Source organism: Phyllostomus discolor, chromosome 6 (genome assembly GCF_004126475.2).
Source record: "Phyllostomus discolor isolate MPI-MPIP mPhyDis1 chromosome 6, mPhyDis1.pri.v3, whole genome shotgun sequence".
Taxonomy (NCBI): domain Eukaryota; kingdom Metazoa; phylum Chordata; class Mammalia; order Chiroptera; family Phyllostomidae; genus Phyllostomus; species Phyllostomus discolor.
Window position 1 is genome coordinate 27,949,886 of NC_040908.2, and position 17,011 is coordinate 27,966,896.

The window sequence follows — 17,011 nt, forward strand, 5'->3', positions numbered from 1 at the left end:
TCACAGTTCTTTCTACCTTATCATACATTTTACTCATACTTGTCACTATGACAATGATGACAACTTCCCTTTGAATTTAAAATGTACTGTAATCGTACAAGTAATTGAATTAACTGTGCTATTCTTGAAGACAACGATCAACGCCCACCCCCAACACACACAACACAGAGGGATGACAATCAGCGTTTCTGAACAACAGCAGACATCAGACATCCAGAACACAGTTTGTACGTTCTCAGAAGTGGCCCTCCTAATATTTGCAAACTTTATTTCTCTTCCCTGACACTATTATTATCTAGCACAATCTTACTTTTCAGTTTTCAACAATTCTTTCTAATATGAACACTACTATATTACAGTAATTTATTGCACTGAGTAAAGAATTACATCCAAGATTCCCTCTTGGAATGCCAGTTATCCACACATAATTACATACAAATATTCATCAAAATAGAAAGTTATATTTGTTTGAATGCCAGAATTAAAACTTTTGGAATAATCTTATTCCACTATTTTTAGTCTACAGACTATTCGCCCACACACAACCAGTATCAGTCCTAACCAGTATACCAAAAACTTCCTGAAGGCTCAGTAACAAAGTTAAAATTATTAAGAACTTCCATAAACTTGCTTTTTAATAGATAATTTCACTTTAGAAGAAACACTTGATTCTAGTGTGTTCCATTGCAACAAAGACAAAGATTTTCTTACAACGACAGTATCGCACTATATGAGTCATAGGTCCTTAGAAATACTGATCTAGTCACCAAGAACATTCGTACATAATAAGGGCTCCCTTGACCTGTCCCTGAAAGAATTCTTTCCACAGAGAACAGAATGTGCGCTGGAGAGGGGGAGAAAGGGGGAACGAGGTGTGTGCTAAGTTAAAGAACTCCAGCTCTTTCATCAACCGCAATCCTTCTTCACTTTCTGCAGTGGCTCTCACTCCAACTACATGACTATTCTAATACTCTATGCTCCTAAATTCTCTAACACTTTTCCTGAAAAATTTTTTTTTCATTAAAACATACACCAGTAAGTACATTTCAGGTTTACCCACAAAAATTTTGTGAGGCTAGAAAATTTTATGGTGTGTTCATAATTCAGTTTAAAAATACAATAAATGAGTAAATATACTGATAACCTACCATTCATTCATTCAGAAAACACTTATTGAATATCTATTATGTGCCAGGTCCTGAGAGCTGTGGATACAGAAGTGGAAACACCCTGACCTCATATACATCCTATTGGAAGAGACTGTAAACAAAAGAATACTATGATATCAGAAATGTAAAAACTGGCTGGGTTTTTTGGAGGGGGGCGGGGGGAGATGGTCTGTAAAACAGCAGGCTGCTACTTCATAGAGAAATCTATTCTGACAGGGGCAACCTCTCCCACTGCTGCTCTCTTTCACCTCTTCCCAGCCACCCACCACGACAGGCGCTTCTCTCCTGAACGCTAGTCCGTTGCCTTCCTTAGGAATTTCACATGTAGGCGGTGGGCATCATCTCCTCAGGCATCCAGCTCCTCCCTCTCCAGCATCTTCACCCTCTCCCTCTCTACTCCTATCTCCTTCCAATCGCCATCTAAATAAATTCAAATCCTGCTCTCCTGAAAAACTCTTCTTTAGAGACTTGTATAGACATGTCTCTCCATGCTCACCTTTCCCTCAGTCCTCAGTCTACTCCTGACTTCTGCCTCCACACTGCAATGACATTATTCTTATTATGGTCGCATTAACATTTTTTAAAATTAAACATGAAAGACACATTTTCAGTTTTTATCCTACTTTTATCCTTATTGTGTTTTATAATATGCATTTTTGCTTCTTTATTCTCCCATCTCCTTTAGATATGGCAAGTCCTGATTTTCCTCTTACATTACATGTACTGCAACAGGCTTTCCAATCACCTGGAAATCTGTTAAAATCAGATTGTGACTGGACAGGTCTGGGGTAGGGCCCAAGAGCTTTTCAGTAGGGCCGCTTGCTACTCAAAGTGCCATCTTCAGAACAACGGCACTGGTGTCACCTGGGAGTTTATTAGAAGCACAGGACCTCATGGCCCACCCCACGCCAACTGAATCAGAATCAGCACTTTAATAAGCCCTAAAGAGTTTGATATGCACATTCAAGCTGAAGAAGCATTAGAGAACAGTGGTTCTCAAACCTTAGCTGCTAAAACACAGATTCTAGCGCCCCAACCCCAAAGTTTGTACTCCTACGGGTCTGGGATGGGCATGCAAGAATTTGCATTTCTAACAAGTTCTCAGAAGATATTGATGCAGCTGGTCCAGCAACCATATTTTAAGAACCAATGGTTCTCATCCCTTCTTATACATTAGAATCACCTGCGAAATTTTAAAGTTTGGTATGTCCTGGGCCCATCCCTAGAACAATTGAACTAAAAATCTCTGGGAATGTGGCATCGGTTAGGATTCTTAAAATCTTCCTGCTTAATATTAAAGTTTCTAATTTAGATAATTTAGGAGTGTGTTAATGGTGGTGGGGGTCAAAGAGGAGGGGGTGAAAAGAAAATGGTTGCATAGGATGAACGCCAGTCAGATTACAATACCATTATTATAACACATTATATTAACATTCCCTAATCATCTGTTCTACCCAGCACTGCCCTGTCAATAAGCACCAGAAATATAACCTACGTGTTTGCCCTCTGCCATGTTTCTAAAATGACCATTTTAAATAATGGGAACAAAACAAACAACATTTAATTCTTAGCATTCACAGAAGAAAACTCAATAGTTGTGAAATGAAAAAAAATTACAGATAGGGTTAAAGGTATGCATTAAAGAGTATTTAATTTGGTATAAAACTAGGGCTTAACAATAAAAATTTGAAAGAATATTATGGAGGGAAGTGAAACCTAATAGTCAATGTAACTTTTCATTTTTACTGAAAAATGAAAGCAGTTTTATTTTTTCTGATTATATAAATCCTCATTGTAAAACACACAAACACACACACAAAAAATGAATAGGAAGAAATTAAACTCAACCGAAAGCCAAAGCTCCTGAGATGAAACACCTTTATTGTTTGACCAAGCTTTCCTGCATCTTTTAATGAACGTATAACTTATTTAACAAAGAGTTATACAGCAGAATATAAGGGACGTCATGTACCCACCAGACAACGTAAGAAATAAAATACTAATGCAGTTGAAACTCCTGGTGTACCCCCCCTTCCAGTTCCCATTCTGTGCTCCACCCAAGGAAACCACTATCTTAAATTCTAGTGCTGATCTCTTTGTTCTTACCACATATGTTGGAATTCATAAATGAGTATGCAGTATTATTTTTCATTTTTAAAATTTTTATAACAACCATATAATACTGTACATACAACATGCTTTCTCTCTTAATATTCTATCTTATGAGGTTTATCCATATGAATATATGTCACTCTAACTGGGTCACTTTCACCCCTATATAGTATTCCACTACCTAAGTATACTAATTTATTTTTCTATTTTCCATATGATGGACATACTACTTCCACATTTTTACTACAATAAATAACACCTCAAGACATTTCTCTGGCATGCCTTCTAGTGGCGTGAGAGAGGATTCTTCAAGGCTATGTACTGGCAACAGAATTATTGATTTGATGAGAGAATCACCACCTCCAATTTGACTAATTTCCAACTGCTCTTCACAGAGGAGGCACTGGTTTATTATATGCCCAGAAATATGTACAAAATTCCCAGTGCTCCACATGGTTGCTAAAATCCAAACTGTCAGGGTAAGTTCTGGCAACCTGAAAGGTTTCCATTATGGCTCTAGTTTGCATTTCCACAACTACTAGTGAGAGTGATCATTTTTTTCATATCTATACTTTTTTTGCGTGTCTCTTCTGTCAATTGGCTATTCATATCCCTTGTCTATTTTTCTAGTGAACTGTCCTTTTTTTTCTTTTGATTTGTAGGATACCTTTATGTATTCTGTATCCTTTATAGGCTGTAAGTGTTGAAAATACTTTTTCCTGTTTATGGATTTCATATATACTATTTTCTAATTCGGGGACGTTTTCGATTCTAAACCACTAGAATTTATCTTTCCCTTTATGGTAGTACTTTCAATGTCATGTCTACTTTATTCCCAATCATCCGTGATAATTACATTTTAAACACTATGAGAATACCTTAAGATTTTAGAAATCCTAACAGAAAGAACAAGCAAAGAAAGGATAAAGGACATTAGGTATTTCATTGCTAGTAACTTAAAAGTATTATTGGTAAAAGTTTCTTCAAATCACATATTTCACATTTCTTTTAAAGATGAGTAATGGTTACATAAGAGTGTGTGTGCACACATAGATAGATATATGGCTTATGACACTGGCAGTGATTTCTAAGAACCTGAGAAAACTTAAGTCAATACTTCAATGGAAGAAGCTTAATTCATCTGGAAATGAAAAAATATTCAGAATAGAAATTTTAAAACTTTAAGTTTAAAAAATAACTAGCAAATTTTAATACATGAGTTTAGTTCATACTCCCAATACAGGTCAAAAACTTGTTTTTGTTCAGATATGGAAACAGATCAATTATGGTCATGAGTGAATTACCTGAATTGCAAGACTAATAACTTTGAATTTCATTCATAATACCCAGTAAAGCCGAGATTCAAGTACAGATGATATCCTGGGACTTACAAGTAAGGGAAAAGGTTGTGAAAACATTTTGGCAAGGTACTCATCTACCTTGGCATGAACAATGGTTGATTTTTAGAACAATTCTATGTTTCACCTTTGTGTTTTACTATTTCACAACAATGCTTTAGTACGGGGGCAAAAATCAAGTCAAAAGTCACCTGAGCGAACATCCACCGGGCCAGCTCTTGTCCGTATCCCACTGGACAATAACAAATAATTAAAGGATTAAAATGTTTAAAAGAATTTGGACCAACAATATAGGGCAGATGAGAAGTCTTATTAGCCATTTACAGTCCTAAACTAAAACTGCATTTTATCATCCCTACATGTTAACTACCGTTATAAAATGGTTTTTCACAGAGTAATGTCACCACTAAAGAGCTGTTTTTGTTTTTTACCCAGAACGGATCCCACACAGGAGGCAGAGAATTGAAATACAAATTCCCACCTTTAAGGTTTTACCATGAAAAATTTCAGCTGGGAAGATGATTTTCCTTTTACAGTGACTCCTCATTATCCAGAATAATGAGGAACAAAGATGGCCTGGATACAGAAAACCCACTAAGGGTTCCAAAACCTCCTTTTGGAAAACCATTTCATTCTCTAACATCACCAAATGATTTAACAGGGAGGTGCAAAAGGAAGAAAGAGAACTGTTCTGTCTTTTCTACTTTCCTGTGCATGCTCATTAACAAACAGAGGTGTTAATGAGCATGAAAGTACCGAAAAATGGTCCAGAGAAAGAACAAGCAACAAGGAAATCCAACTTACTTCAGTTGTGCGTTCAGGCCAGGACAAGGCCAAGCTAAACCACCATCCCCCACGTCCCAGAGAACTCCACAGAGCCAGCCCTGCATCATCCTGCTCTCGCCCTGGAGTGTTTTCTTGGGAGTAACACCAAGCCACTTTCCAGCGAAGTCTATAGGGGTCAGTTCGGGATATGTTGTCATTCGACCACACTGGCTGCCCCTCTCCAGAAATACTGACAGGCATGTGTTTTTAAAATCAGCTCTCTCCGTTTCTGAGACAAGGGCTGGAGTTCGGTCTTTAGCATTTGAGCTGTTATTAAACCAAAAGTATTTTAGTTTCTATTGGAATAATATCATAGCTTCTATTATTTCATCTCTTTAACATTCTTTCTTTGAACAGCTTTCATTTTTAAAATTAGCAATGTTTGTCCAGCTTCAGAATACATATAAGTATTAATTTTATACTAAAAGCATTTAGAAGCCTCAACTGAAAAGAAATTCAGTCCCATTCTGGTTGTATTGGAAGTCTATCAAAGCTTAAAATTAAGTGGCCTATTGGCAGAGATTTGAAAATGGATATATATTTTACCACAAAATTTATTCATACATATTCACTATAGAAAGTTTGAAAAAAGAAGAAAATAAAAATCCCTCATCACACCAACAAAGATATAAGTATAAGTCACCGGCCAGACATTTTTTCTTCAGTGTAAATGAATATCTGTAATTTTAAAACATAAATTGGTTCAATTCTATATTAATAATTTTATTGTAATTAAAAGTATTACATCAAGAGTAATTTCTCACATCATTAATCCTCTATAAGCCTGCATTTTTAATGGTTGTATAATATTTCAACTGATGGCTATTCCATAACTCATTTAACTATTTTTCTACTGTAGCTGCTTCCAATATTTTGGTACGACAGCAAACTTGTATATGAATCCTATAGGCAGTTCTTGTTACCATCTTGGAAGAGAACTACCAGGTTCAAGGGATGCATTTTTTTAAGTGTATCATGATAGGTACTATTTGCTAAAAACAACCATTTGCACTTCCATTAGCAGTACATGTGAATGCTCATTTCACTGCAGCCTTCTCACTTGACAGATGTTTATAATTGTATCACAACTTTAGTTAATTGTTAGATTGATATAATATTCCCTGTTTAATTTGGGTTTCTTTGATAACAAGAAAAAAATCATACCTTGTCTACGGTAAATGGTATACAGAGGCTCTTTAAATATGGGGGGGAGGCAAAAGTAGGTTTACAGTTGTTCCAATGGAAAGACATGCAGGTTATGATTATTATAATTTTCCACATAAACTATAAACCTACTTTGTCCTTTTTGTATTTTATATAAATATTTTATATAAACCCAAATATAAATCTGTACAAATGAGAAAACACCAAAAGCTATTAATAAAATACGTAGTTATCATATGTACATACACATATTTAGCAAATAGTTTCCCTAGTTCATCATCTGACTTTAAATTTATGTGTTAAATTACCCAGCAACCCTACTCTGAGGTATATATCCAAGAGAAATGAAAACATACATCATAAAAACTTCTATACAAATATTCGCAGCAGCACTAGTCATAATAGCCAAACACTGAAAATAACCCAACTGGTGAATGAATAAACAAAATGTGGTCCATGTATACAATGGAATACTATTTGCCCATAAAAAGGAATGAAGTTTTCATGCATACTACAGCAAAAGAACATGCTAAATGAAAAGAAGGCAGTCATTAAAGGCCACGTACTGTATGATTCCACTCATGTAAAATATGCAGAGGAGACAAATCTATAGAAACAGAAAGGAGACTAGTAGTTGCCTAGGGCTGGGGAAGGAGGGGTGATGGCGAGTGACTGCTAATGGTTTCTTTTGGGGGCGATAAAAATGTTAAAAAATTAGCGGTAATAGTTGCACAACCCTATGAATATACTAAAAATCACTGACTTGTACTCTTTAAATGGGTGAATTTTTATGTATGTATGTACATGTAGAATGTTATTGTATCTCAATTAAAGCTATTTTTTAAATTCATGTGTTACTATACAGTAATCTGTTAAGACTCGGACAAAAAAGCAAGTTTGCTGGTAGCTCTAATTTTTATAAATTTTTAATACTGCATATTTTTAAAGCTATATTAGGTAACATGCAATGCCCAGGGTAATCATATCTTCGTGGAAGACTATATCTGCTATTAATCTCAAATTTCCCTCTTTAACCTGTTTAATGCACTTTGCCTTAAATTCAATTTCATCTAATTAAATTGCTATGACTTCCTTTTCATTCATGCAAAATATTTTTCTTATTTCTAATATCAAGGTTGCTTTTTTCTTTAGAAGTATCTCTTGTACATATACAACTTAATGCTACATTAATTTTTTTTTTTAAATCTGAGGTTCTAGGACTGACCAGTGTGGCTCAGTTGACTGAGAGTCATCCTGCAAAGCAAAAGGTCATTGGTTCGATTCCCAGTCCAGCACATGCCTGGGTTGCAGCTGGTTCACATACAAGAGGCAACCAATCAATGTTTGTCTCTCTTTCTCCCTTCCTTCCCTGCTCTCTAAAAATAAATAAATAAAATCTTTTTTTAAGAACAATCTTAGATACCATCAATAAGGGAATTTTAACCCATTCACCTATACCTATTACTTAAACTTATTCCTGTCATCATATATTTTATTTACTATACTTGTTTTCTCTGCCTTCGGTTAGAAAAATAAAGTTTTGGGTTTTTATTCTCATGACTTATATTGAATATTCTATTTGTGGTTATTATTCACATATTTCAGATTATGTTCTTCCAACAAATTATAGATATAGAATCTATATCTAAATCTTTTTCCTGAAAAAAATTCCTAATACTTCAGCACTTTCCCTCCACCCTCCCATTTGAGCTGATCTGATCTAGACTGATATATTTAAAGATTAACATTACAGATTAAAAAACAAACAATGAGACTCCATATACATTTTACTGTGCTTGTGAGTCTTGTAGAGTTCTGCGCTGTTTCGTTAACTTCAATGCTGTTTCTCACCACATGCCTGTCCCTTCTTTTGGGGATCCCCCTCCCACTCTGTGGTCAAGAGTACTTCCATAAATAATACCCTCAAAAAGATCTGTAACAATCAGAGAAGGTGAATCATTACAGGTCCACAAATGTTTTTATTTTCCTCTCACACCAAATTGCTGTTTTGTCTGAATATTGAATTATGGGTTCAAAATAATCTTTTCCCACACTTCAAAACTACTGCATTTCTATCTTCTATCACTTGTTTTTACCAATAATAGGACTGATGTCACCCTAATCCTTTCTGTTGTAGATAAACTGTGTTAGCTTTCTGGGAGCTTGTAGTCAGTTTGTCTTTATTACTAGAATTCTGAAATTTCATAAGTTGACATTTGAGTGTAGATCTTTTGTTCTTTTATTCAGTGCTCATCAGGCCTTTTCAAAAGACTTGTCTATCTTCAGTTTGGAGAAATTTTCTCCTATTATTTCTGTGATTATAATCCCCTCCATTCTCTTTATTTACTTGATCTTCTATCACATGAATGTTAATGCTTTAGAGTGTCCTCTATATCTTAAGACATTCTGTTTATGCTTTCCACCTTGTTCAGGACAAGACCACATTCTAAAAAATCTCTTAGCTCAGTCTTCCAATTCATTAATTTGTTTAATTGTATCTACTCTACTTAGCCTGTTTATGTGGGGTTTTTTAATCTTGACAATCTTATTTTTAAATCCTGAGATTAGTCTAATTTCACTCAACTCCTGTTTGTGTTACAAATACAATAACCCCTCTTGTCCCTCTGTGAATAATAATTTTACTTATTTCAAAGTCTGTTGCCTAGTCGTTGTTTCAGTGGGTGTTATTTTTTGCATATTAAGTTTGGTGTCTCATTTTCTGTCATAAGTTTTCCTCGTTCAGTGGTCCTCGGGAACGAGATGGTTTCAGAGATCCTAATTCGCTGTCTGTGTGTGCAGTTTCTGTTTACCATCATCGGCTTGAAGTGGTAACGTGGGAAATGTGGAATGTGACGCCAGATGTCAGTACGGGTCAGGAGTGTGTCTTGCCAGGACCAGGCTTCTTGAGCTTCCTGACAATCAAAGGCTACTTGAGGATCTCCCAGCCTCCCTGGCCTCTGTGTTATGCTCAGTACTTCGGCTTGGATTCACAGTGTACTGAGGGGGGATTACCACAGGCAAACACAGTCTACACGGACACTCTTACCTAATACGACAGGCCCCCTCCTCACTACCTGAATGTGATTCTTGTTTGAGAACTCTACAGATGTATATATTTTGAGGTGTGTTCCACCAGGCTTTACTTTTCTATGGATATGATTCCTCATGCTTAGTATCTTTCAGGAATTCCTAAAATTTCCATCAACCAGTGGGGGCTTTCTTGTCTTACTAGGCTATCCTCAATTTATTCATATAAGTGTGGGTCTATAAAGGAACATATATATATATGTACATCTTTTCTTATGGGATCTGGAGTTGTGGGTATGCCAAAGGTGGTAGCAATGCAGTTATAGAATATCATGAACTCAGCCTACCAACTTGATCCCTTTCTCGGTGTTACTATTTGCTAAATAGTCTGCACTCCAGTGTTAACATGGCTATTTCTCTAAATCTGATACTTGCGTATCCAACTCCTATTTGACATCATTTCTTGGATTTTTTACAGGCATCTCAAATGTAACATGTCCAAAACAGAATCACTGATCTCATTCTTACCAAATCTGTTCTACTCAGGCATCATCCACATACCAGGGGCCTGGGAGCAAATTCTTAGCAACCGCTTTCCCTCAGTTATTGCCAAGTAAGACCTACAAAGTAGATTTCGCTTCTTTCCAATTCTACTGCCATTAACTTTGTCCAAACCACCATCATCTCTCATCTGAGCTATGTAATAGCCTCCGACCTGGTCCTACTGCTTCTCCTCTTCCCCTCTCAATGATCCTCCCCAGAGTAGCAGAGTCAACGCTCAAAAATACAAATCCCATCCTGTCATCCCCCTGCTTAAAAACTCTTCCATTACTTCTCACTGCTGTTAGAATAAAGTCCAAATTTGTCATGTTAAATGGTATCTCTGAACCCAAATCTGGAAACTAGATCTTTGCTATTTACTTAAAGACTTCTTTGAGGCCAATAGCTTAACAGCCTGCCTGCGTTCTGTAAATGCGACTTTCCCTTTTCTTTGTTCCACTTCCTTGCTGAGGTATTCCATAACTTCACCTGGAATTAATAACTGTAATTCCTCTTAACTATAATGCCTGTGTCATAAAACTGCTAATTGTTGTATTCTTCAGATTATGGGTACTTGTGTCTATAGCTAGATCAGTCCTGTCAGTGGCTACACTTCTCAAATGAACAAGTCCAGTTAAAGCCCTGGATGCCTCTCAGTCCCACCTGCTATGATATGGGGAGGCTCCCAGTTACATCCCAGTATGACAGGTTACTACAGGCTTTGCCAGTGTGATCATGGGTAGAAATCCTAATTACTCTAGGATGCTGCTTCTTTTTCTGTCCAGTGAGCGGGTAGGGTTGTTTAATTTTTAAGATCTCTCCCATTTCTAGTGGTCACAGATTCCATGACCTAATGTACTAGTTCTTTAAGAAAGTGCAGTACCTATCATTGAAATTCCACAAAAATTATACAGAGGATAATATTGTATTTCAGGTTTAAGAAGGACTTTCTTCAAAGAGGAAAATAATTCAACTCAAGGTTTCCAGAGACAACTACAGACTCACTCTGCCAAGACTCAGTGCTATCCTCAACCGCCCGATGATGACAGCCTCAAGAGTCAAAAATAAGACAACAGCAAGGAGCAGCGCTACTGCTATCACTACTACGCAGCAACGACGAATGGAGCTTTTGGTTCACGCTGGGTAATGACGAAAATTAAATATGATAATTAAGTAGAAATGGGAAGCAGAGAAAAAAAAGTCACAGTAGGTACTAAAGGCTTCTCTCTGAAGGATCAACAAAGATCAATAGTTCATACTGGTTTACACCAAGAGCCAACATACCCACCTTGTCCCATCAACTCCTCCAATTTTATGATAATGTTAAAAGGAGAGGCTCTCCAAATGAAGCTGCTAGTCAGATCTAATGTTTTAATAGCCTTTAATCTGACCACAGTCAGTGCTAAGTTTGGATCAGAACCATAAACACCAGAAAAAAAACTCCTTCTTTCCCCATTAACTTCTAACCTCTGTTACCCTCCCACAAACGTAAAACCTTTGAACACTGGAACCTATTTCCCCTATGCCAACTTAAGTACTGCTCTTTGGTTGATGGATTAATAAATTAAATGATCCACACTGCTTTACCTGATACATTCCAACTCCAATATGTTTTGGCTCGATTTTCACCAGCTCAGCTAATGGATCTTGTACACGCCTTGCTATGGAAACTGAAAAAAGAGAATCAGAAAACAAGTACACCTTAATGTAAAAAGAGTATCCAGATAATTACTTACATTAGTTCCTCATTATGCAAATACTTAATTCCATCCCTCTTAATCCCCTCCCAAAAAAACCAACAATTTGAATGTAAAATTTCAGGACTGATTATGCTGCCAGAGCCCCAAGGCACTCCTGAGCACAAATAGAGTAAAAGGGTATACATCTGAAAAAAATAAATAAAACACTTAGTTGCTACACTTACACAATCACCTGTTCATTCTTTCAATGCAAATACGGAATAATAGGGCACCTCACACTTTAAAGAACAAGCACATATGTGTTTTACTTTTAAACAATCCTGCATTACTATACACACGACCTGCATTTGTATGGCAAACGTGCTTATTAGGACTAGATCCTGATCAGGATGAACAAATGATGCAATCACATGTCAGTGCAACCGGAGACTGAGTCAGCTGGCCAGTGAACACACTTGGACTGCCCTGAACATGATTGTAAGACCACCCTGTGAGCGATCTGAGTCACAATGGCTTGCCTGCAAACACATCCACACACACTCCTGTTCACACCTCTTCCCTGACTATCACAATTCCTGTTCAAGAGACTTGAAAGTTCACATCAAACATTCCTTTACCTGTGTCATTTTACTTGGTCTTCATTTATTGTCATTTTTTCTTACCACTTAGTAAGAAAATTTCGTAACAAACTTATCTTTTAAGAGATTTAGCTACAGAAAAGAAATTTAATATGAATCTTAAGGATACTTCTAAAGGCAGATTTCCCCCCAAGTAACATGGTTATATTGAGACATATTGAAAAGCCTTTACTTTCTAAACACATGAAAACTAGCCAGTGTCACCTACTCATATAAAATGTTCGACGAAATGTAAATTCACTAAGTGAAAACGTTGCGACCATCAAAGGAAACCCCAGGCCTGTTTTCATGTTAAACTGTTTCCAGGTCTGGCAACAGAAGCCACCCCTTACCAGTGATTACCAGACTCTGCCATCACTGATTTCCACTCCACCTCCTCAGAGATAAGATCTACTGTGAACATAAAGTTCACTGCACGGTCATTCAAGGCTTTTGCATATCTTTTACTGTTACTTCTAGCATACTGTCACAACGGCAGTTTACAAAGCAAGCTTAGGAAGCAATAATCTGTTGTCATACAATCTACTTCTTCCACAGAAGAGACTAGGATTTCGAAGCCGGCACATACGCTTTTCTTATCCAGCCTCACAAAGGGTTAAGCTATGAAGGTTAAGGAAAAAATAAGCACATTTATAATTACACATTGAAAAGAAATGCCACCAGAAACACTGGACATTCTCTAAAAGCAAATGTTATTTCTTTATTCTAGCCTTTACCTATATACAATGAAGTAAGAATCACTGAATTCAAAGATATATAATACCAAAATTCATTGCTGATTTAAAAACAACAGCAACAACCCATACAGTAAACCAAGTTAAAGATACAGGCATCAGAACATTCACTGTGTAGGAAGAAAGTATCAGAAATTCAATAAATGGATATCAATAGTAGGTAAATTTCTGAAATCAACCCCTTCAGGAAAACCCACATTATGAAAACCTAAACTTAGAAATTGGATAAAGCAATTGCATAATTTGATAAATTTGGGTCGATTCCCATATTTTAAAATTTCTAAAATACAAAGGGACTTTAAACTATTTACTACTTGGTTCCCTTCAAACTGATTCGCTGCCAGTATCTCCTACATTCATCCTAATATTGCTAAATGCAGCAACAACGGATTGGAAATACTGGTTTCGAGGTGACATTAATTCTAGAGTAAGTCCTAAGAGCCTCTGGAATTACAATATCCCCAACTTAAACATCGATCCTAGTATTTCTAGAATTGGTATTTCCCTTTTAGATTCTGTTCCCTCCATATGGCATAAAACCCAAGCTTGGAAGAGATGGGAGGCAAGAAGAGGGACAGAAAGAGATAAGCACTGTCTAAACGCAAAATTCAAAAAGTACTGTGCCCAAGCTTTGGAGAGAATATGGTGCTCTTTTCTTGCTGCGGAACAACCAAGAGAAGAGTTACATAACAGACAGTAATAACGCATACCCGCAGGTTGAGATTGATCAGGCTGATGGCAGATTCCTCAAAGTAAGAGACAGGTAGTTCAGGCAGAAGGACTTGAATAGATTTGTGATAAAGAGAATGAAGAGGGAGGAAGAGTTATTACCCAAAACTTGGGGGCACATTCACATTTTGTGATGGAAAAGAGAAGAAAATAATAAAAAGAGGCAGAAATGAATGGTGAGGAAAGAAAATATATTAACAAAAGTTAAAAACACTTCTGGAAAATGTTATATACAAAGTTACCGTATGTCCCCAAATTTTTACTCTTAGGTATATACTCAAGAGAAACGAAAACATGTCCACATAATATCTTGCATATAAATGCTCATAGTGGCATTATTCATAACAGCCAAAGATGAAAACAACCCAAATATCCATCAACTGATAAATGCATGAACAGAATGTGGTATACCCAGTACAACGTCAAGTTACTTGGCAATAAAAAGGAATGAAGTGCTGATGCACGCTGCGGCATGAGTGAGCCTTGGAAACATTGTGCAACTGAAAGACACCAGTCAGTCACAAAAGCCCACATATTGCAATGGTTCCACTTACATGAAATATCTGGAATAGGCAAATTCATATAGAAAGAAAGTAGCTTACTGTTTTCCTATTAAGTGTTAGGGGATGAGGAGAGGAAGGAAAGGGGGACTAATTAATAATGAATATGGGGTTTCTATTTGGGGTGATAAAATGTTCTAAAATTGGATAGTGGTGATGGTTCCAACAACTCTGAATATACCAAAAATACAAGGACATACACTTTAAAAGGGTAAATTGTATGCTATGTAAATTACATCTCGGTGAAGCTGTTATACACTTTTTAAATGCAGTTATGTCAAAATGTGTGGCAAATACTATTTTACCCACATATAACACCAGTATTCTCTGATTATTGCTACTATTCACCACTGTTCAGGAAATTCCAGTTAATGCAATTGGATGAGAAAAGAAAAAAAGGTATAATTACTGAAAAGAAAGAAACTAGATTATTATTTGTAGGTAATGACGGTCTACCTAGAAAACCCAAGCAAGTCAGTTGAAAACAATTCCAGAACTGAAAAGATTTCAACCAGTCGGCTGGTTTCTGGACACCCAGGTAAAAACTGACGCTCCCACCATGTGTCTTCAGCAGTCAACAAAAAAATATCACGGAAGAGAATCTACACACTGTGTGTGTATTGTCTGTGAATAAGAAAATTAAAATGTGCAGAACCCGAAAGAAGGTATAAACTTAACAAAATGTTAGTGTGTTTCTATAGGGTTATAAAAACATGAATTAAATTGCTCAAGTTTATATGGAAAAAAAGAAATGCCAGGCAAAGTGCAATTTAAAAAATTACAGCAAGTCATCTTATAAGCCACAGTAATTGAGAGTCTGCATTGTGGCTGACTACATAGACCGATGAAAAGACACAAAGAGTACACAGAAGAGTTTAGTTTTTAATAAATGATAATTTGTTGAACAGTATGAAATCCAATGAAAGAGTTAATAAGAGATACTGAAACAAAAAAGGTAAGTATCAGAGGAAAAAATTACGTTAGAGACACCAAAAGCAGGGAAGCGAGCCCAGACTGAGAGAAAGGTAAGCAACCAGAGTGACCTCACGTGGCTAAGCAGGTTGTATGTACAGCACACAGCCGTCTGCAGCCACCGGAGAGCAACACTTCCTCCAAGCACCAGCTCTCCCTACCCGCCTCCAGAATGTTCTGGCATCTGTCCTCAACAGTGTAGGTTTTCCCTACATGAGAGGTGACCCCTGACTGTCCCCCCGGGGTACAGCAGTAAAAAGCTGACTCCAAGCGTTCACTCAAAGGCGAGGTTTGCCAACTGTGGGCTCCACTGTAGGGTGGCCTGGCCATTTCCTCGTGTGTCTCCGATCTCAGTTTCTTCGGGTGTTGGCTCTTGTGCTGGTCGGAATCCCCCTGCCTCCTGCGTGGCACATTCGGCTCTCTCTAAGGTCTGTACGACAGCACGTGAGTAATTATTCAGTCCCTCTTAGTTTCCTGTAGGTACCCCCACTCTCGTTCATAAGCTATGTCCTCCAGTGTACAGACCTGCGTAACCCTCTCCAAAGAATAAATCTCTAGTCTTCGTCAAAGGTGAAGGAAGGACAGTTACTCAAAATGTGTGGGAAGGGAGGTCTGTTTTATTCTACTGATGTGAAACTCACATAAGATTAATCATTTTAAGGTGCTAATTCAGTTACATATACTTAAACATTACGCAAACCACCAGCTCTATCAAATTCCAAATTCTAAAACATTTTTATCACCCCAAAAGAAAACACTGTACCCATTAAACAGTCCCCCTTCATCCCCCATCTCCTCAGTCCCTGCCTTTCTGTCTCTACAGAATTGCCTATTCCAGACATTTCGTATAAATGGAATCATACAGTATATGAACTTCTGTGTTTGGCTTTTTTCACTTAACATGTTTTGAAGGTTTATCCATGTTGTAGCAATATCAGTACTTCATTCTCTTTTTACTGAAAATAATATGCCATCATATGAAGATACCATATTTTGTTTGTCCATTCATTTGCTACGGACATTTGGGTTGTTTCCAGCTTTCGGCTATTGTACACAGATGCTCACAGCAGCACTGTGCACAGGTATTTGCTGGGTACCTGTTTTCAATTCTTTTGAGTATGTACCTAGTAATGGAATTGCTGGCTTGTATGGTATTCCATGTTTAACTTGGTCTAATTGCTTTCTGAACAGACTTTCAATCAATCCTCTTATTTTAGGCCCCTCTGCCCTCCCATGATACTTCTAAAGGTGCTTGGTCCATTTCCTAAACTTATGGGGTTTCCATGACCTTTTTCAGGTTAGTTCTGTTTTCTAACAATGCTATCTTAGGACTGAACTTTCTCAAGTTGGCTAGATTACTTATTTCTTAGCCATCTGCTTTCCAGCTTCAAAACGAATGTTGTTGTTATCTCCTCTCCCATTCTCTTTGTCCTAGTGAGTTTAAGTCTTCATTCTATCAAGTTACTCTGATTTTAATGAGATA

At 37.0% G+C, this 17,011-nt stretch overlaps 1 protein-coding gene across 2 annotated transcripts in view; it reads right to left on the reverse strand.

The window, feature by feature from the left end:
- SRBD1 (S1 RNA binding domain 1) overlaps positions 1 to 17,011 on the reverse strand; it is a 186,018-nt gene that overhangs the window by 67,224 nt on the left and 101,783 nt on the right. For both annotated transcript variants that reach the window (XM_028516493.2, XM_028516492.2), the window contains exon 16: positions 11,783 to 11,865. In XM_028516493.2, the coding sequence (XP_028372294.1) occupies positions 11,783 to 11,865 (83 nt within the window). The remainder of the gene's footprint in view (positions 1 to 11,782; positions 11,866 to 17,011) is intronic.